Source organism: Scyliorhinus canicula, chromosome 1, assembly GCF_902713615.1.
Source record: "Scyliorhinus canicula chromosome 1, sScyCan1.1, whole genome shotgun sequence".
Lineage (NCBI taxonomy): Eukaryota > Metazoa > Chordata > Chondrichthyes > Carcharhiniformes > Scyliorhinidae > Scyliorhinus > Scyliorhinus canicula.
The window spans coordinates 250366434-250388650 of NC_052146.1; the positions used below are offsets into that span (position 1 = coordinate 250366434).

At 43.7% G+C, this 22217-nt stretch overlaps 1 protein-coding gene across 12 annotated transcripts in view; it reads left to right on the forward strand.

Annotated features, from left to right (window-relative positions):
* flvcr1 (FLVCR heme transporter 1) overlaps positions 1–9523 on the forward strand; it is a 47979-nt gene extending 38456 nt beyond the window's left edge. For 5 of the 12 annotated variants that reach the window (XR_005462287.1, XR_005462288.1, XR_005462291.1 and 2 more), the window contains one exon: positions 111–9523. Coding sequence is in view for 2 of the 12 variants with exons in the window: in XM_038811205.1 (XP_038667133.1) it covers positions 111–188 (78 nt within the window). In the remaining 10 variants the exon portion in view is untranslated. The remainder of the gene's footprint in view (positions 1–110) is intronic. The other 7 variants (XR_005462279.1, XR_005462285.1, XR_005462281.1 and 4 more) reach the window with 2 other exon arrangements.
* The last annotated feature ends 12694 nt before the right edge of the window (positions 9524–22217 follow it).

Genomic DNA, 22217 nt, shown 5'->3' on the forward strand with positions numbered 1-22217 from the left:
AATGCCATATAAAATAGCAACCAACACTTTAAATTTAAAAGTATGAAAACTTGTTTATGAAAACTCAACAGTGGCAACTGTCCAGTTACATGGTATTTTTCTTTCTCTAGCTTGCCGTTCGAGATTCACTAGAAAACGTTTCGACTTCACAAAATGAACTACACGCACCAGCAGAAACTTCAATCTGAATATTATGGGAGAATGGATAGCAGTGGTACAACGCACAACTAGTACATAGCACTGAATAAAATATGAACAGCTGCTAAGGGTTCAATGGTTAGAAAACTGTGATAATTTATTAACGGTGACCAATATTTATTAGAAGTTCTTAATCGACTCAGTTTAACAGGTTTCAAGAGCATTACATTGTTGTATCCCAGTAACTGGATCAGGTTTACATTTAAGTGTAAAAAGCCTGCTAATCTGAACATCATTTTCATTCCTGCATATCTTTTTGCTGTCTGAATATCATTTTCAATGTGTTCAGTATTTTTCCAGGTGTAAGCACACAGAATTTTCAACATTATTCTGGGGCAAAGATCCCATCTTTTTTTAAATTGATCTTGTGATTTTTGTTAGTTATTGCTCTTGAGCATGTTGAATGAGTTTCAGGAACTGGTCAGTGTTCTGTAAAGTGAAGGAGCATTGAATCCTCCACAAAGTAAACTTTCTATCGTTCTTAACATTCAAAGAGAAGCTAATTTTTTTTTTTAGTTAAATTGTGTATAAATGACTTGCACAATTGTAACATTGTAAAAGCAATTTCAGTGGAAATGCACTTGATTCTTGTTAAATAGTCAAAACTGTATGTGCTTAGCAAGTAGCTTGCACAGATTTGATAGGTTTTATATATATATAGATATATCTGCAGTGAGTTACAATTTTTGATCTGTAATGAAATGCTACAGATGTCTATGTATGTAAGGATGTTAGTGGACAGAAATGATTTGCACTTAAATCTATTAAATTCACAGGAATACAGTAGATTTAAGATTCACAAATGATATTCTATCTTGAACTTCATGTGAAGCTAGAGAGTTAAAAAGTGTACAGTTTGTTGTCCAGTGCAGTTTATGTACTGTAAACCCCCAAGGGGTGGGGGGAACAAATATCTGTTCATCAAAATAGATGTGCCTTTAATATTGATATGAGAAGATGTAACAGATTTCAAATGTGTTAGATGCATTGAATTCTAAGAACTGTGTTAAGGTGCAAATGATCAAACTCATGCAAGATCATTAGTCCCTAGAAGCTGGATGGTACTGTATATATTGACAACGTAGAACCAAAGGTATTTTTTCCCTTTCCTCTTCTCATCAGTGCTAACCTGAACAATTCTACGTTTTTGCCCATTCGCAAAGACTTCTAGTTCTCTTATTGCTACCAGGTGACGCTGTCAATTTATAAACCAGTCACTGTGGAAGTTGACATTGTAGTTATTTTGGTTTATGTTTTACATATCTGTATATAATTGTAAGATTTTCTTCCAAGTGATTTTAATACACAATGAAATTTTTATTTTGCATACAATGATTTGTTGTGGGTTTTTTTTCTCCTGCTCTTCCCCAGATAGCTTGGCTGAAATCAGGAATTGGTTACGCAGAGAATTGTAGTGTCCTGTCTGCAGTCCACCATTGTGCTGTACAGCTTATGATTGCACCTATGTGTGTCAGAGTGTTTTCACGTTTATTTTTTTTCCTGAGAGCAGATCGGTGCGAGTGGAATTGTACACTTAAAAAGACAATCCATTTTTTTCTCTGTTGGTGACCTTACTGTGAAGTATGAACTGCATGTTGGATTTATGCAGTCTAAGCCAATTTTAAAAAGTATTTTGAAGCTGCTTCATACTAATATGTCACATGATGAATGCATTTTAGGAAAAATATACAGTCCTGGTTAAAATTCCAGTTGAAATGAGAAAAAATTTAACTTTAGACACATACACAAACATTTTAGTAGCCATTTATATTTATGCCCTCGTGGCAATAAATTGTCCGTTAAATATTAGTTCTGTAATCTCACTTGCAGGGGATAGCTGATGTACATTAGTGCATTGTCCATTCATCACCTGTATTCCAATCAAACCCAGTCTAACTGAATGAAAATATCATGACTCTGGCAGATTGGAATAAAGCTAAATTGTCTTATTAATCCAGGTCTTGCATCAGGCCTATTTAGCATAAATTGGAAATCAGATTGTAAAAAGTGGCAAAACAAAATCTGATGGATGTTCTTGTGCGGTTAGAATTAAGGTGGCTGTGAGCCTAATTCTGCCTTTTCAAATCTGACCTGGGAGTATTTATTTTTAAGAGCACCCAAGCATGCGGCTTATTTCTCACCACAGGAGATTAATGCAGAATTCGGGTATTAGGATTTTGGAACCATTACAACTCTGCTCAGTTGCTAAGTCTTCCTCAGCCAATCCTTTGAAAGATTTTTTGTCACTGCATTAAGCTGAATTTTCTTCTGAACAACTATTTAGTAAATGCATGGGAGGCGTTAAAGCTCCCTAATAGTTGATTGTAAGCTATTAAATGAATTTGTACCACATTTGTAGGTCCTACTTGATCATGCTGTGTCTAGATGCTGTGCATTGCCATGAAAGATTGTAGCATAGTGGTTAGATTACTGGACAAGCAATCTAGCTGTGTAGACTCAAGATCTGGGAACAGAAAAGCATAAGCTACCATCAATTAATTAAAGCCAGAATAGAAAGCTAATAACAGTAACCATGACCATGAAGCTATTGGAATGTTGTAAAAGAAAGTCCTAATTGCCCCTAAGAAGCCTAGCAAGCCACTCTATTGCTTTGAAGAAATTTGGAGATGGGCATTAAATGCTGGTCTCGTCGACATCCGCAGCCCATGCATTTTACAATGTTACAAAACTGCCCTGGAAATATATTTATTTCTTGCTCTCTTGAAAGCACACATTTTAAAATGTACCTTGGTGAACTGTTTGGTCCTAGCTAGTGAAAATTGGTGAATCTGGCCATTTTCTCTCTTTAATGGTGTGTGCTTTCAGGGGTTCTAATTCCCTTACTTGCCAAGCTGGTATTCATTTGCGAATATGGTCAGTGAGGTTAATAAATGTTTCGATAGGGCAGCACGGTGGCACAGTGGTCAGCATTGCTGCCTACGGCGCTGAGGACCCGGGTTCAAATCCTGGCTCTGGGTCACTGTCCGTGAGGAGTTTGCACATTCTCCCCATGTCTGTGTGGGTTTCATCCCCACAACCCAAAAGATGTGCAGGATAGGTGGATTGGCCACGCTAAATTGCCCCTTAATTGGAAAAAATAATTGGGTACTCTAAATTTATAAAAAATAAATGTTTCAATCACAGGAACCCATATGCACTTAGGAGGCTCCAGTGAGGTTGCTGGAACCCCCTAAGTATTTTTTGTTCCCGTCAGATCCACTGGTATCTTGGTAACTTCAATCAGACTGATGTTCTAAACAGTGCTATTAATATTCAGTATGGTCCATGGGCAGAATTTCTTACTGCCCTCATGGTTGCAGTTGCAGCCCACCATTGGCTGGCAGTGGGATCTTGCGTTCCATTATTCACATCCTCTGGCAGCAAGGGATTACCATTGGTGGTTCCAGAAGATCCTGCCAGCAGGAATGGCTGGAAATTCCCACTCTGTATGTGGGAAGTGCCTTATGTCGAGAGAGTAGAATAGGCCTATATTTCCTAGAATTTAAACAGTGTGATCTAATCGAAACATAAAATTGGGACTTGACAGGAGAGATTATAAAAATGTCTCCCTCGGCTGGTGAATCTAGAACTGAGGGTCACAGTTTCAGAATAAGGCCAGTCAGCACTTGGATGACGAGAGATGCCTTCACTCAAGAGGTTGTGGATGATCACTCTAGAGAGTTGTGGATGGTCAGGAATTGAGTAAATTCAATACATAATTGAGGAATATGGGGATAGTGCACGAAGGTGGAGTGTAGGAGGAAGATCTATGATCTTCAATGGCGGTGCCGGCTCAAATGGCCTATTGCTCCGACCGATGAATATAGATGGTCATCCAAGAGAAATGCATGGCAATTATCCAGCATTAACGTTACGAGAATGCTATCAATTGAGTTGACACCATGCTGATTTGACTGCACATTGCTTTGTCAGGACTAGGATTCTAAACCACATTGGTTTGAGATATAGTATATTTTCCATTCATAACTTCAAAGGTTCCAAGTTTATACATCTTAAGATATCTTTAGTTGATCTATATTTTATCACATTCATTTTTGGTATGATTTTGCAGTTGTGATTGAACACCTTGGTGAAAGTAACAAAAATGGTTGAAGGCAAATTACTTTTCCTTTAAAAATACCTGGCACGCATCTTGAGGAAGTAGTTGACTTTATTGAAAAATTAGATTCAAATGAACACACTCAATTATTTAGTACTGGCTTCCCAACCACAGAGGTTATTTTGACCAAACTAACTGACTGCATTGGTTTGGCCACTTGTTTCAAACCCCATCTGATTTGACTGCTTTGGAAGTTGGTGCAAAGCTGATCCAATCCGTTCTTCTGCCAGATGGCTTAAGTTGAAATTATGCCTGTATGTTTGTAGATTTGAGTAGTTTTAATCTAATGGCCATTGTTCGTATATGATTAATTCATTTTCAGAAGTCGCATTATAAGATATGAAAGCCACCTTCCCGTTGGTGATTAGAGATAAGTTATTATCCACATCTGATTTGTGTCAGAGATCTCATTTTTCTCAGCTTGAGAAATATATATGTTGATTGGGGGAAACTTGTGAGAATGTTGATTTTTAAAAAAGTAACTCAAATCTCGCCAATAGTTCACTTGCTATTTGAAGTGAAAATTGCTGAACAAGAGCCTGCAAATGCTTGTACCTAATTTTGAGAGTTGTGACCTGCAAAGCAAAATATCAAACTCATTTCCAAATGTTTAAATTTGTAACAATCTGAATGCTAAACAGCATTGCTGCAACCTAATCAGTTTTGTTTAATGGAAGCTGAGAGCAGCTAGTAAAGAAAATTAATTACCTGTGTCCTAATTTGAAAAAAAAAAATGAAAATCGCTTATTGTCACAAGTAGGCTTCAAATGAAGTTACTGTGAAAAACCCCTAGTCGCCACATTCCGGCACCTATTCGGGGAGGCTGTTACAGGAATCGAACCGTGCTGCTGGCTTGCTTGGTCTGCTTTCAAAGCCAGCGATTTAGCTGTGTGCTAAACAGCCCCTAAACATTTGAGTTACCATTTGAGTATTACTTGTTTTTACCCAAATCAACAAATTCACAAATTAATTGCTGCTGAATGTACTAGAGTTGTCACCATTCTTCTTCCCCTTACTCAAAAAATAGTTTTCTCAAGTGCTTGTTCGCTCAACTGTATCAATCTTCTATTAACTAATATAGTGTGTTCTAATTAGTATTTGGTCCATTGAGCACCTGTGGCTCTCTGGGAATAACTGAGAGTTACCCTTTTGAAAGCTAGGATTGAATATGCATCTGCTCAAGCAGTGTATTCCAGATATAATTATTTCATTCTGGGCTTTTTGCCAGTTACCGTAAATCCATGTCCACAATCTACCAACCGCTCACCAGTGGAAATAGTTTTTCCTGGTTTGTACGATCAAAGTCCCTTGTAAGTTTGAATGTCCCTACTAAATACTCCCCTAAACCCTCTGCTCTAAGAAGAACAATCCCATGCTTTCCTCATAACAGGAGACATTGTTTTAGGAACATTTCTACTTGCACACATCTACCAATTATTGTTGTTTTAAACTGAGGAGTTTGGGCCCGGTTTTATGTTGTAGTATGCTATCTGCAAATATTTAGTACTTTTTTTATTTCGAGAGATAATCTGAAAAATGTAGCAGTGAACATTTTTAATGCAGAAAATTAAGCAGCTAAGATTTCTGGGGTGATATGCAGTGAGAGAGGGGATATGAGTTAATGGTTATAGTTTCCCGATTCTTCCATTGTCTAAATACACCCACACTTCCTGATCTCAGCTGTGCTATTGGAGAACCATCTGACACCTGGTACTTTTCCTCTTTCTTCTTACCCCTCGATCCGAAATATGTCATTATTTTCCTTCCGTTCGTAGAAAACTAGACTTTGAGTCCTGCGCCGAGAAAATGTGTGGGAAGAAAATTGTGCTGAAAGGACAATTTGAACCTCATTTGTTAGTCACATTCCAATTAATTTTATATATTAAAAATTCATAAAAGGGCTCCACTTTATAGAACAATAGAAGAATGGTCAAATGGTTTAGCAATCTGGTTTTTGGTAATATATTTTAATTTGTCTTTCTTAACTGATATGTCATTTGGTGCCCTCGCGCACATTCTCCAGCTCAAAAGAGTTAAGCAGTGTTCTTTTCTGAGTCTCTGCATTGAAAAGATTGAGCTTTCACAACTGTTAATACTGTAATATAGAATTGTGTATATATGTGTATATGTTTTTTATATATATGATATATAATATATATAATAATGGTTGTTATACACAATGTTCAAGTGAATTAGGTGTTTTTAAATGCCCTAGTAGAAGGAATCAGCTTGCAATGCCCAGACTGCTACCAAAACCAAATTTGTTGCAGCCACGCACTTCAAAAGCTTAACATCTTGTAACTTGGCATGTGATGGATACATGAGCAAAGTTTAAAAGCCTTTTTTGAAACATGAAATTGAAATATCTGCTTGATGATATTAATCCAGCAAAATACCATAATGAATGGGAGAAAAACATAGCCATAAGGCTCCCCTTTAGATGAATATTTCTCACCATCAAGGGTGTCCGCTACAAGATGTTTTTCTCATTAGTGATGCATGTAGTTTTGATTGACCATAACAGTATTCTCAGTGAAATGAACTAACTTTAGTGTGCATGTTTCCCAAAGTATTTTGCTGAATCACCAGTGCCCAGTATAATAGTTCTTGGGGTGATCATAATTCCAATCTATTGAGTGGCTTTGAAGTTGCAAATTTACTGCTTTTTAACTTAAATCCCACACCATCTCAAACTTACTGCAGGTTGTAACAAATAACTCACCATAGTTTCTAGATTTATATCCTTGAGTAGTTATTCCCATCAATGTTCTTCTATAAAGTGTTGCCTCTTTTAAAATAAATAGTGTTGAATTTATTTTTCACAAAACCTTGCATTCTTTATAGTTGTACATCTGAATTCTGAGAGTATACTGAATTCTGTTGAACTTGTAAGTTAGCTAACATAATCACTTAGCTAACATAAATCACTTACCAAAGTGTTTTTTAAGTGATTTATTTTGCCTTTAGAACTTAAAACTATAAACTGTAGTTTCAAACTTTTTAAATCTGTATGATAAAATTCCACTATTTTTGACTTGTGGAACAATAATTATCAATGTAGTGCAAAAAGCAAAATACATGCATTGCTCAAGTTGGTCGACCACTGAACAAAAGTACTGTGGTTGGAACTGTTGCATCATTGCAGTATATATGTTGGCTAGAAGAGGGCAATTAAAATGAGTCAAATATGCCTTATTTAGTTTACGTAACTAAGTTGTTCAATGTTGTGTTTCTTTGTGTACCAGATGTTATCTTTAAGTATTCTGCGTTTGTCTGAATTATGTCATGACACATCATGCTTGAAACACTGGATGATTGATTTCAAATTGATTATACATGTGTTCTACAAGTTGCTTCAGAATTTTAATTTCAAGATCAAAATAATTGGTGCTTTATCTTGTATGTTTAGCAAAACCATTACAGCTTTGGAAGAAAGTAACCTAGTAAACATTTATAGAAGATTCATATTTTTCCATTTGATTAGCCAGGTAGTACGTTCAGTGCTTTATAATCCTCTTGTCCCCCTTTGGAAAAGGATCAATTCACTCTAGTTTCTAGTGAAACTATTTCCAAAAATGTACAAGCATGCTGTTACTGCATTGTAGCTTGGTGATAATTGCAACTGGTACACTCTGCTTGTAGTTTGAACAGCACTGATTGGAGGCCAAGATGCAATTGTGTCTCAATTTGCTTGTCTATAAAGGTAGGAAAGCCAGTCACATCCCAATATATAGTTTCGAAATAACCTGTTAGGCACAATTCATTTATCATTTCAAATTGCTCATTTCCTGCAGTGCTTATTTGCTATTGAACCCATTTTTTGACATACATAACCTTAATGCAAGCTATTTAAGTTCAGCCAAATTTAATAATTGTGTTTTTGTGCTGTTTTATGTACTGTAATAATATGGCACAACCATGGTTCTTTTAACATGAGTTACATTTGAAGCAGGAGGATCCATGAGTACCCTTGAACATTTTCTTATTCTAACCAGAATCACTTGCTATATTTAGTATCGCCATTGATTTTTTTTTTAAGTTAGTCACCATTATTCCAAACCATTGGTGTGTCTTTTTGAAGACAGTTAAAAACTGGTAATTTTTAGATGATAGATTTTTTTTTAAACTAGCCTGGAAATGATTACACATGGACTGGAGGGGACATCAGTTTTTACTTTGATAATTTCTCATGAGTTTGTAGGAGCTTTCTGTCAACGCTACATTAACTTGAGGATTGGAGGTCCAGTACAATTGTTTGTTACTTCTGTTGTCTTGCTTTCTATTGGATTTGGATTGAAACTTTGTGCCGAGCAGTCCATGAATCATGTGAATCATCCTATTCAACTTTCAAGAGGAAATTGTATTGCTTAATCCATCTAAAATATCGATTGCATAAAGACTTAGTGGTTTGAATGGGTGCATTATTTACTTCTACTGAAGAAGTATCAAAAAGTAACCATCGTTAAAAGATGACCAAGATTTTATTACTTTATTTATAAGCAAAATAAAAATTTGGATTAATTTGTCATTCTCTAAATAGAGAGAAAGTTTGTAAAGTTCTCTGCATCCCAGAAAACTGGTCCCAACAATGAAATACTTTGCTTGAGCAGAATGACATATTCCAACACACTTAACAAATGTAGTGAAACGGACAAATTTGCCCTTCAGCAAGCACCTCCAATTCAGTTCGTTAAGGAGGTCCATGGCCTTGTGAAGTATAACACATTTCAACTGAGAATCTGAAATCTTTCAGACCATTGAAGTTCCATCTTCAGGGGTGATCAAAACCCTATGAAAATTGCTAGTGTCTTAAATACCAATAAAATGGAAAGACATTTCAGATATAACCATTCTGTGTAACTCTAAATGCATTAGGAACCTATGGGCAGTAGAGCATTACCTGTGCCAAAAGCATACTTTAGTTTATTGTGGTTGGGCAGTTGTTTGAAAGGGGAGGATTAACCCATCAATTTACCCCTTTTTTTCTTTGTAGCTCTTCTACTACTGTTCTTTCCTAGAACCTTGGTTAAGGAGAGTTTATTTATTGTCTACATTAGATTTGAATCATTTAGCAATGTGTATAACAACTGTATATTTAGTGTTTTGCTTCATGGAAGCTATATTGTAATTATGTCCTGTTGTACACATGCTGTATTACCTCTTGTTTTTCATGAAATATTTAAAATAAAAAGTTTAAAAATAAAATACATGTCTCCAATCAAATTTGTATAGAGAGCACAGTTTAACTTGAACAGAGGAAAGCTTTTAAAGTTGATATGAATTAGTGTTTTCTCTAAGCCCGGCAACACCCCATAACTTTCAGTGCAAGCCGTATACCTGTACCGGAAGTGTGCGTTGTTCCAAAGATTTAAGGGGCCTGTGCAGTTGAAATCACTGATCACTGTTTATCTGAAGGTGTTTTTCGTTCAAAGGAATGTATCTGGCATAAGATATTGGTCACCAATACAGTAGAGTTTTTGGTTTTAGTTAGTTTGTGACAGTTTTCAGTTTCCTGGGAAAAAAACCTTCAGTCAGCTATCCCAAGAACATTTAATATAGTTAGTTGCTTTATTATGGGAAGATCAAATTGCGTCAACATAACATATGAGTGGATGCTATTCAAAAAGAATTAAGAACTTGTGCTGTGCTTTCTGTTTTTTAACATGGCATTTTCTGATACGTTCAAGACAATGTTTCAAACTATTTTGGTTCCGCTGCTGTTGGGTAACCATCTTGTAGCTTGCTCAGACATGGCTTTTTCCATGTGTGAGCCTTATAAATATACTTAACAGAAGGAAGATTTCAGCCCATTGCACTTCTAGGACAGTTTTTCAGCCAGCACAGTCTGGTTTACAGTAAACGTTACACAATTTTGACCCTGGTGGCTAAGGCCATCTACGTCCTTTCGAGATGACTACATGTCATCTTTCTAAAGTTTAATTTAAAGGAATAATTCATGGCAGGGCAGCACCAAGGCGTGGTCTACTCCTCTTGCTCCATGTGGCAGGCTGGGGACAGTTCCAGTCCCCAGGGCCAGCATGTGTGAAGGAAGTATCTCCAGTTGCAGCTCCTGGAAGCTCGAGTTTCAGAGCTGGAGTAGCAGCTGGAGACATGTGGAGCATCCGTGAGTCGGAAAGTATTGTGGATAGCATGTATAGAGAGGTGGTCACACCGCAGGCTCACACTCTGCAGGCAGGAAGGGAATGTGTGACAGAGCAAGAGAGCGAGGCAGGTAGTGCAGGAATCTCCTGTGGCCAATCCCCTGCAGTACAGATAAATCGTTTTAGATATTGTTGAGGAGAATGGCCTCTAGGGAAAACAGCAACTACCAAACTCGTGGCACTACAGTTGGTTCTGCTGCAGGGGGGAGGGATGATATGTGTGACAGTGCAATAGTTATAGGCCGCAAACAAGAACCCAGGATGGTATGTGGCCTCCCTGGTGCTAGCGTCAAGGATGTCTCGGAGTGGGTGCAGGGCATTCTGGACGGGGAGGGTGAACAGCCAGTGGTCATGGTACACATAGGTACAAACGACATAGGTTAAAAAAAGGGATGAGGTCTTAAAAGCAGAATACAGGGAGCTAGGAAGGAAATTAAGAAATCTGACCTCAAAGGTAGTGATCTCAGGATTACTACTGGTGCCACGTGCTAGAAATGACAGGATATATAGGATGACTACATGGCTGAAGGGATGGTGTCAGGGGGAGGGTTTCAGATTCCTGGGGCATTGGGAACGGTTCTGGGGGAGGTGGGACCTGTACAAACTGGATGGGTTACACCTGGGCAGGACTGGAACTGATGTCCTGGGGGAACTATTTGCTGGAGCGGTTGGGGAGTGTTTAAACTAATGTGGCAGGGGGATGGGAACCGATCAGAAGTCTGAAGGTAGTAAAACGGACAGAAACAAAAGACAGTAAGGGGGAAAGTGTAAGGCAAAGAAGCCATAGTCAAAAATCAAAAAGGGCGACAGTACAAGGTACAGTGACTGAGGGGAGTTCAGTGAATAGGCCCAGTAATACTAAAAGGAATAAAACGGGAAATGAAACATAAATGGAACGTGACATGGCAGGTTGTTGCATGAAGATATGGGTTCAATGACTGAAAATTAGGAGAAAAGTTAAGAGGAAAAATAACTTACAAAGATTCAAAACAGGTATAAAAGCCAACATACGTGTACTTTACCTGAATGCTCGTAGTATTCGAAATAAGGTAAATGAGTTGATGGCACAAATCATTGTGAATGACTGATTTAGTGGCCATTACTGAAACATGGTTAAAGGATGGTCACGACTGGGAGTTAAATATCCAAGGGTATCAAACTATACGGAAGGACAGAGTGGATGGTAAGGGATGTGGTGTAGCTCTGTTATTAAAGGAAGACATCCGGGCAATAGTAAGGGATGACATCGGTGCTATGGGGGGATAAGGTTGAATCCATTTGGGTGGAAATCAGGAATAGTAAGGTGAAAAGGTCACTGATGGGCATAGTCTATAGGCCACCAAATAGTAACATTATGGTGGGGTAGGCAATAAACAAAGAAATAACGGATGCATATAGAAATGGTACAGCAGTTTTGATGGGGGATTTTAATCTACATGTCGATTGGTTTAACCAGGTCGGTCAAAGCAGCCTTGAGGAGTTTATAGAATGTATCCACGATAATTTTCTAGTACAGTATGTAATGGAACCTACGAGGGAACAAGCGGTCTGAGATCTGGTCCTGTGTAATGAGACAGGATTGATTAATGATCTCATAGTTAGGGATCCTCTTGGAAAGAGCGATCACAATATGGTGGAATTTACAATACAGATGGAGGGTGAGACGGTCAAATCAAACACTAGTATTTTGTGCTTAAACAAAGGAGATTATAATGGGATGACAGAAGAGCTAGCTAAGGTAGACTGGGAGCAAAGACTTTATGGTGGAACAGTGGAGAACCTTCCAAGCGATTTTTCAGTGCTCAGCAAAGGTTTATACCAACAAAAAGGAAGGACGGTAGAAAGAGGGAAAATCGACCATGGATATCTAAGGAAATAAGGGAGAGTATCACATTGAAGGAAAAAGCATTCAAAGTGGCAAAGATTAGTGGGAGACTAGAGGACTGGGAAATCTTTCGGGGGCAACAGAAAGCTACCAAAAAAGCTATAAAGAAGTGTAAGATAGATTATGAGAGCAAACTTGCTCAGAATATAAAAACAGATAGTAAAAGTTTCGACAAATATATAAAACAAAAAAAAGTGGCTAAGGTAAATATTGATTCTTTAGAGGATGAGAAGGGAGATTTAATAATGGGAGATGAGGAAATAGCTGAGGAACTGAACAAGTTTTTTGGGTCAGTCTTCACAGTGGAAGACACAAATAACATGCCAGTGACTTATGGAAATGAGGCTATGACAGGTGAGGACCTTGAGATGATTGTTATCACCTAAGGAGGTAGAGATGGGCAAGCTAATGGGGCTAAAGATAGACCAGTCTCCTGGCCCTGATGGAATGCATCCTAGAGTGCTAAAAGAGGTGGCTCGGGAAATTGCAAATGCACTAGTGATAATTTACCAAAATTCACTAGACTCTGGGGTGGTCTCGGCATATTGGAAATTAGCAAACGTGACACCACTGTTTTAAAAATGAGGTAGGCAGAAAGTGGGTAATTATAGGTCAGTTAGCTTAACTTCAGTAGTAGGGAAGATGCTGGAATTATCATCAAGGAAGAAATAGTGAGGCATCTGGATGGAAATTGTCCCATTGGGCTGACGCAGCATGGGTTCATAAAGGGCAGGTCGTGCCTAATTAATTTAGTGGAATTTTCTGAGGGCATTACTAGTGCGGTAGATAACCGGGAGCTAATGGATGTGGTATATCTGAATTTCCAGAAAGCTTTTGACAAGGTGCCACACAAAAGGTTGCTTCATAAGATAAAGATGCATGGCATTGAGGGTAAAGTAATAGCATGGATAGAGGATTGTTTAATTACTAGAAAGCAAAGAGTGGTGATTAATGGGTGTTTCTCTGGTTGGTAATCAGTAGCTAGCAGTGTCCCTCAGGGATCAGTGTTGGGCCCACAATTGTTCACAATTTACATTGATGATTTGGAGTTGAGGACCAAGTGCAATGTGTCCAAGTTTGCCAAAAACACTAAGATGAGTTGTAAAGCAAAAGGTGCAGAGGATACCGGAAGTCTGCACAAGGATTTGGATAGGTTAAGTTAATGGGCTAGGGTCTGGCAAATGGAATACAATGTTGACAAATGTGCGGTTATCCATTTTGGTAGGAATAACAGCAAACGGGATTATTATTTAAATGATAAAATATTAAAACATGCTGCGGTGCAGAGAGACCTGGGTGTGCTAGTGCATGAGTCGCAAAAAGTTGGTTTATAGGTACAACAGGTGATTAAGAAGGCAAATGGAGTTTTGTCCTTCATTGCTAGAGGGATGGAGTTTAAGACTAGGGAGGTTATGCTGCAATTGTATAAGGTGTTAGTGAGGCCACGCCTGGAGTATTGTGTTCAGTTTTGGTCTCCTTACCTGAGAAAGGATGTACTAGCGCTGGAGGGTGTGCAGAGGAGATTCGTGGGGTTAATCCCAGAGTTGAGGGGGTTGGATTACGAGGAGAGGTTGAGTAGACTGGGACTGCACTCATTGGAATTTAGAAGGATGTGGGGTGGATCTTATAGAAACATTTAAAATTATGAAGGGAATAGATAGGATAGATGCGGGCAGGTTTCCACTGGCGGGTGAAAGCAGAACTAGGGGGCATAGCCTCAAAATAAGAGGAAGTAGATTTAGGACTGAGTTTAGGAGGAACTTCTTCACCCAAAGGGTTGTGAATCTATGGAATTCCTTGCCCAGTGAAGCAGTTGAGGCTCCTTCATAAAAAAAATTTAAGATAAAGATAGATGGTTTTTTAAAGAATAAAGGGATTAAGGGTTATGGTGTTCGGGCCAGAAAGTGGAGCTGAGTCCACAAAAGATCAGCCATGATCTCATTGAATGGTGGAGCAGGCTCAAGGGGCCAGATGGTCTACTCCTGCTCCTAATTCTTATGTTCTTATGTATGTATTTGCAACTTTTTAAATTTGCCTCTGGAGGACGGAATGTTTGAGAGATTTTATTTGGTGCTAATGTTGTGGAAAGACACTTCAAATTCTAATTCGCGGCATATTTCTCAGGAAATTATTTGTTAGAGTTGATTGCATCGCCATTGGGTTCCTAGTTTCCTATTAAGTAATTTTAAATACATATCTGCATAGATCGTCCTGACAGATTTTATCTTGTGAGTAACTCACCTGACTCCCCAAAGCCTGTCACCTGGCTCCCTAAAGCCTTTCTACAAGACGCAAGTAAGGAGGTGCTAGAATGCTCGTCACTTGTCTGGATGAGTGCAGATACAAGAACAGTCGAGATGTAACACCATCCAGGACAAATACCCCATCCACCACCTTCAACATTCCCTCCCTCCAGCACAATGCACAGTAACAGCAGTGTGTCCTATCCACAGGATGCACTCCAACTCACCAAGTCTTCAACCTGTGACCCCTTACCACCGAGAAGGGCAGCACGGTAACATAGTGGCCGGTGCAGACTCGATGGGGCAAATGGCTGCCTTCTGCACTGTAAATTCTATAGAAGAAGAGCAGCCGAGCATGTGAACACCAGTGCCTGCAAGTTGCCCTCTAAGCCACATACTACTTTCATTTGGAGCTCTTGCCATTCCTTCACTGTTGCTGGGTCAGAATCTTACAACTCCTTCCCTTACAGTACTCTGGTATGTGCCAACACCATCAGGACTGCAGCAGTTCAAGACAGCTCACCGCCACTTTCTCTAGGGCAATTAGGGATGGGCAATAATGCCAGTGACACCCCCCAAAATACAGCAAATATTTCGGTGGTGGGTAATTAGCCAACTGCTTCCACATTTCATAGCGCAATTATGAAGGTAGATTTTTATTCAACTCAAAGATTTATGAATATTCTGACTATCCCCTTTCATATTTGATCTGTGGCTTTTTATTCCTTTAACCCTCCCAAAACTGGAATCAAAGGTAAACATGCTGAACAAAAGCTCATTAAAAACAAATCTCTGCATTTTTCAATAATTTTTTTAAAATTTAAAGTACCCAATTTTCTTTCCAATTACAGGGCAGCTTAGCATGACCAACCCACCTAACCTGCACATTGAGTTGTGGGGGTGAAACCCATGCAAACACTGGAAGACCTGGAAGAATGCACACCTAGGACCAGGATCGAACCCTCACGGCACTGAGGACCTGGGTTCAATTACAGCCCCGCGCCACTGTCCTTGAGGAGTTTGCACATTCTCCCTGTGCCTGCATGGGTCTTCTTTCCCCCCCCCCCCCCCCCCCACCACGCACACACACACACAATCCAAAGATGTGCAGGGTAGGTGGATTGGCCATGCTAAATTGCCCCTTAATTGGAAAAAAATAATTGGGTACTCTATGCTATGTCTCGTCAACATCAAATTGCATGGTTCAGTGAAACACTTGGTTCAGCAATTGTTCTGCGTACAGTCCAGGCAGATCGTTCCGTACATGAAAAAGCATACGATATGCGATAGATGACAATGTGTAGACATAAACATCTGGTGAAACATACAGAGTGTAGTACTAAAGTAAAGATGCGTGGAGAGATCAGTCCAGTCCAGAAGTGGGTCATCCAGGAGTTGGGTAACAGCAGGGAAGAAGCTGTTTTTGAATCTGTTAGTGCGTGTTCTCGGACTTCTATATCTTCTACTCGACGGAAGAACTAGGAAGAGTGAATAAACCGGGTGGGAGGGGTCTGTCTGTGGACTCTACCCATGTATATTCTTCAGAATAACATTTGGAATTTGTTTTGACAATATGTCACTTTGAACGAAAGATGTTGGAGTAATCCTTCATCAGTTCAAACATCACCAGATTCCATGCCCCCCCCCCCCCCCCCCCCCCCCAACCAAGTTCTAAACCTAAACTCCAAACACTAGAGTGCTGTATTTGTTGCAGCCATTCCCTTATGAATAAAGTGAGCAACTGGAAGTTGCCTGCTTGGCACAATTGACAGATCTGTTTGAGTCAAGTAGTTATAAATCTAAGCCCTATATGAAGAATTGATTTAGGGTACTATTCCAGTGCTGTACTGCATTTTAAGAAGTGCCCTTCTTGAAGTGAGCAGCTAACATAGAACATAGAACAGTACAGCACAGAACAGGCCCTTCAGCCCTCGATGTTGTGCCGAACAATGATCACCCCACTTAAACCCACGTAACCCGTATACCCGTAACCCCCCATTAACCTTACACTACGGGCAATTTAGCATGGCCAATCCACCTAACCTGCACATCTTTGGACTGTGGGAGGAAACCGGAGCACCCGGAGGAAACCCACGCACACACGGGGAGGACGTGCAGACTCCACACAGACAGTGACCCAGCCGGGAATCGAACCTGGGACCCTGGAGCTGTGAAGCATTGATGCTAACCACCATGCTACCGTGAGGCCCCAACAATAACCTTAGGCCTCGTTATTGTTCACTTTTCTTCTCCACGTTATTTTATTATTTGCTGCAAGAAGGCAGTTCCCATTAGTAATCCAAGTGCACTAATAAATACAAAAAACTGCTGATGCTGGACATCAGAAAAACTCCGGTGTGGCAGCACCTATGGGAAGACAAAGATTTGGGAGCGGATTCTCCGTTTCAGAGACCAAGGTCACAATTCTCCGGATTTCTAAGTGTTGTAGCCAGTGGGGATTGCCGCGAGTATCCAGGTGCTCGGCCCAGCGGGGACGACAATGCTATTCAACGTTAATTGGTCCACTTAACGAAGCCTCACGGGCTTCTCGCCCCAAATAACAGCTCACCAGGTGATTCGCTAGGACTGGCTCCCCGGTGAGTCTGGAGAATTTCTGGCGTGCCCTGCAACTCCTAGTGAGAGACTGTGATTGCCAGGCCATTTCGGCCTCTGAACATTCGGACTTGCTAATTAGAGACGCGTTCGTTACAGGCATAGAGTCGGCCTACATCCGCCAGCGACTCTGAGAAGGGGATACCCTCGACCTCGCGGCGACCAAGAAACTAGCACTCTCCTCACTGACCAATGGTCGGTTGCCTTCATGTTTAACAACACGGTAGCAGCGGACTTCTGGTGTGCACCATGGAGTGAGTGATCACACAGAGGCAGCTCCTGCCCAAGGTTACAGAAAAGAGCTCTTTTTTGAGCGGCATGGGTTGGAATTTCGATGAAAAGGCGTAGGTGAATGTTCGAGGAGTACTTTCCCCCAGGAATAGTATGTTTCTTGGTTATCAGACCCTCAGAAACAGTGCAAGATTGGGCTGAAGCAGCAGCAGACAAAAGCCTCTGCAAGCATGCAGGCGGGGGAAGGGCCAGCTTAGAGGCGGGGGTGGGGGGGGGGGGGGGGTGGCGGGAACCGGGTTGCTGCTGGAATGGCCAGGAAGGAGCTGGTGTGGGCCGGGGGGCCGGGGGGGTAGAGGAGAGGCGTTATCGCCATGGGGAACGGGTCAGGCGGGGCGAGCTGGCCTGGGGCGAGCAGTCGATAAGCTATGGCTAGCCGGCGGGGGAGAGGGGCGGGTTGCCCTCTGATCCGGCTGATTACCTGGAACGTGAGGGGGCTGAATGGGCCGGTTAAGAGAACTAGGGTATTTTCTCATCTGAAGGGGCTGAAGGCGGACGTGGCTATGCTCCAGGAGACCCACTTGAAGGTGGCGGACCAGGTTCGTCTGAGGAAGGGGTGGGTGGGGCAGGTTTTTCACTCAGGATTGGACGCGAAGAACCGGGGGTGGTGATTCTGGTGGGGAAGAGGGTGGCGTTCGAGGCGGCTGAGGTGGTGTCGGACAAGGAGGGCAGATATATTATGGTGAAGGGTAGGCTGCAGGGAGAGAAGGTGGTGCTGGTTAATGTATATGCCCCGAATTGGGATGATGCCGGCTTCATGAGGCGCTTGTTGGGCCGCATTCTGGACCTGGAGGCAGGGGGCCTGATCATGGGGGGAGACTTTAACACAGTGCTGGATCCCCCACTGGACCGGTCCAGTTCAAGGACGGGTAGGAGACCGGCGGCGGCTAAAGTGCTGAGGGGGTTTATGGACCAGATGGGAGGGGTGGATCCCTGGAGGTTTGGGAGGCCGAGAGCGCGGGAGTATGCCTTTTTCTCACATGTCCATAGGGTCTATTCCCGAATAGATTTTTTCGTCCTGAGCAGGGGATTGATCCCGAATGTGCAGGATGCCAAGTATTCGGCCATAGCGATTTCAGACCATGCTCCGCACTGGGTTGATCTGGAGATGGGGGAGGCGCGGGACCAGCGCCCACTCTGGCGCCTGGATGTGGGGATGCTGGCTGATGAGGAGGTGTGTAGGAGGGTCCGGGGAAGTATTGAGGGGTACCTTGATACCAACGACACGGGGGAGGTCTGGGTGGGGATGGTCTGGGAGGCTCTGAAAGCAGTGATCCGGGGGGAGCTGATCTCCATCCGGGCCCATAGGGAAAGGAGGGAAAGGAACAGGCTATGTTTCCCAAGGGTTCAAGAGGAGCTGGTAGAGGGGCTGGGGGCGCCGATAGAGTTGGAGGAGCTAGTCAGGGGGATTGGACAAATGCAGTCAGGTAAGGCGCCGGGGCCGGACGGGTTCCCGGTGGAATTTTATAAAAAGTATGCGGATCTGGTGGGCCCCCTGTTGGTGCGAGCCTTCAATGAGGCATGGGAGGGGGGGGGCTTTGCCCCCGACGATGTCGCGGGCACTGATCTCTCTGATCCTGAAGCGGGATAAGGACCCCTTGCAGTGTGGATCATACAGGCCTATCTCGCTCCTCAATGTTGACGCTAAGTTGCTGGCGAAGATCCTAGCCACCAGGATAGAGGACTGTGTGCCAGGGGTGATACACGAGGATCAGACAGGATTTGTCAAGGGACGGCAGCTCAACACGAATGTGCGGAGACTGCTAAATGTTATCATGATGCCGGCAGTGGAGGGGGAGGCGGAGATAGTGGTGGCACTGGATGCGGATAAAGGGTTTGATAGAGTTGAGTGGGGGTACCTGTGGGAGGTGCTGGAGCGGTTCGGATTCGGGGAGGGATTCATCAAATGGGTGAGGCTGCTCTACGCGGCTCCGATGGCAAGTGTAGTTACCAATGGAAGGAGATCGGAGTACTTTAGGCTCTACCGTGGGACCAGGCAGGGGTGCCCCCTATCCCCCTTGCTCTTTGCACTGGCGATTGAACCTTTGGCTATGGCATTGAGGGAGTCAGGGAGATGGAGGGGTCTGGTGCGGGGTGGGGAGGACCATCGTGTATCGCTGTATGTGGACGACCTGCTGTTGTATGTGGCGGATCCAGAAGGGGGAATGCCGGGGGTGATGGAGCTGTTGGCGGAATTTGGGGGCTTCTCGGGCTATAAGTTAAATTTAGGCAAGAGCGAGGTATTTGTAGTACATCCGGGTGATCAGGAGGGAATTGGGAGACTCCCATTTAAGAGGGCAGTGAAGAGTTTCAGATACCTGGGGGTGCAGGTGGCGAGGAGTTGGGGGACTCTCCATAAGCTTAATTTTACCAGGCTGGTGGAGCAGATGGAGGAGGAATTTAAAAGGTGGGACATGGTGCCGCTATCGTTGGCGGGTAGAGTGCAGTCCGTCAAAATGACGGTTCTCCCGAGGTTCTTGTTCCTTTTTCAGTGTTTGCCCATCTTTATCCCTAGGGCCTTTTTTAGAAGGGTGACTAGCAGCATCATGAGCTTTGTTAGGGCGCATGGGACCCCGAGGGTGAAGAGGGTCTTCTTGGAGTGGGGTAGAGATGGGGGGGCTGGCGTTACCCAATCTCTCGGGGTATTATTGGGCGGCCAATGTGTCGATGGTGCGCAAGTGGGTAATGGAGGGGGAGGGGGCAGCATGGAAACGGATGGAGAGGCGTCCTGTGGAGATACAAGTCTGGGGGCCCTGGTAACGGCGCCGTGGCTGCTCCCTCCTACGAGGTATACCACGAGTCCGGTGGTGGCGGCTACCCTCAAGATTTGGGGGCAGTGGAGGCGACATAGGGGAGAAGTGGGGGGCTCGATGGAGGCTCCGTTAAGGGGGAACCATAGGTTCGTCCTGGGGAACATTGATGGGGGATTTCAGGGTTGGCACAGAGCGGGCATCAGACAGCTGAGGGACCTGTTTATTGATGGGAGGTTTGCGAGCCTGGGGGAGATGGAGGAGAAATTTGGGCTCCCCCCGGGACATGTTCAGGTATCTGCAGGTAAAGGGATTTGCTAGACGGCAGGTGGAGGGATTCCCTTCGCTTCCCGCAAGGGGGGTGAGTGACAGGGTGCTTTCGGGGGTCTGGGTCAGAGAGGGGAAGATATCTGATATCTACAAGGTTATGCAGGAGGCGGAGGAGGCGTCAGTAGAGGAGCTGAAAGCTAAGTGGGAGGGGGAACTGGGGGAACAGATCGAAGACGGGACATGGGTGATGCCCTGGAGAGGGTTAATTCTTCCTCCTCGTGTGCGCGGCTTAGCCTCATCCAATTCAAGGTGCTGCACCAGGCCCACATGACTGGGACGAGGATGAGTAGGTTCTTTGGGGGTGAAGACAGGTGTGTCAGGTGCTCGGGGAGTCCAGCGAACCATGCCCATATGTTCTGGACATGCCCGGCACTGGAGGAGTTCTGGAAGGGGGTGGCGAGGACGGTGTCGATGGTGGTGGGATCCAGGGTCAAGCCAGGATGGGGACTCGCGATTTTTGGGGTTGGGGTGGAGCCGGGAGTGCAGGAGGCGAAAGAGGCCGGTGTGCTGGCCTTTGCGTCCCTAGTAGCCCGGCGAAGGATCTTGCTACAATGGAAGGATGCGAGGCCCCCAAGCGCGGAGACCTGGATCAATGACATGGCGGGTTTTATTAAGCTAGAGAAGGTCAAATTCGCCCTGAGAGGGTCGGTACAAGGGTTCTTTAGGCGGTGGCAACCTTTACTCGACTTTCTGGCTCAACGATAGGGTACTGGGACAGTAGCAGCAGCAACCCGGGGGGGAGGGGGGGAAGAGGGAGGAAAACGGGGGGAGGGAAAAGGGGGGGAGGGAAAAGGGGGGGGGAAGGGGGAAGGGGGAGGGAAAAGGGGGGGGGGAAGGGGGAGGGAAAAGGGGGGGAAGGGGGAGGGAAAAGGGGAGGAGGGAAAAGGGGGGGAAGGGGGAGGGAAAAGGGGGGGAGGGGGAGGGAAAAGGGGGGGAAGGGGGAGGGAAAAGAGGGGGAGGGAAAAGGGGGGGAAGGGGGAGGGAAAAGGGGGGGAAGGGGGAGGGGAAAGGGGGGAAGGGAAGGGGAGGGAAAAGGGGGGGAAGGGAAGGGGGAGGGAAAAGGGGGAAGGGAAAAGGGGGGGAAGGGGAGGGAAAAGGGGGGAAGGGAAGGGGAGGGAAAAGGGGGGGAAGGGAAGGGGGAGGGAAAAGGGGGGGGAGGGAAGGGGGAGGGGAGGGAAAAGGGGGGAAGGGAAGGGGGAGGGAAAAGGGGGGGAAGGGAACGGGGAGGGAAAAGGGGGGGAAGGGAAGGGGGAGGGGGAGGGAAAAGGGGGGAGGGAAGGGGAGGGAAAAGGGGGGAGGGAAGGGGGAGGGGAAGGGGGGGAAGGGGGAGGGAAAATGGGGGGAGGGGGAGGGGAAAGGGGAGAAGGGGGAGGGAAAGGGGGGAAGGGGAGGGAAAAGGGGGAAGGGGAGGGAAAAGGGGGGAAGGGGGAGGGAAAATCGGGGGGGACGATGACTATGTTTGTTTATTTAATTTTAATTTATTTTTAAGTTCTTTTGTTGTTCATTGGGGTTGGGGGGGGTGGGGGGAATGTGATACATGCGTTGATACGGTCTGGGGGTGTTACAGTTATTATGGGTTATTTTGTTGCATTTCATTGTTTGTCGTTATGTTTTATATTTTCTGTAAAA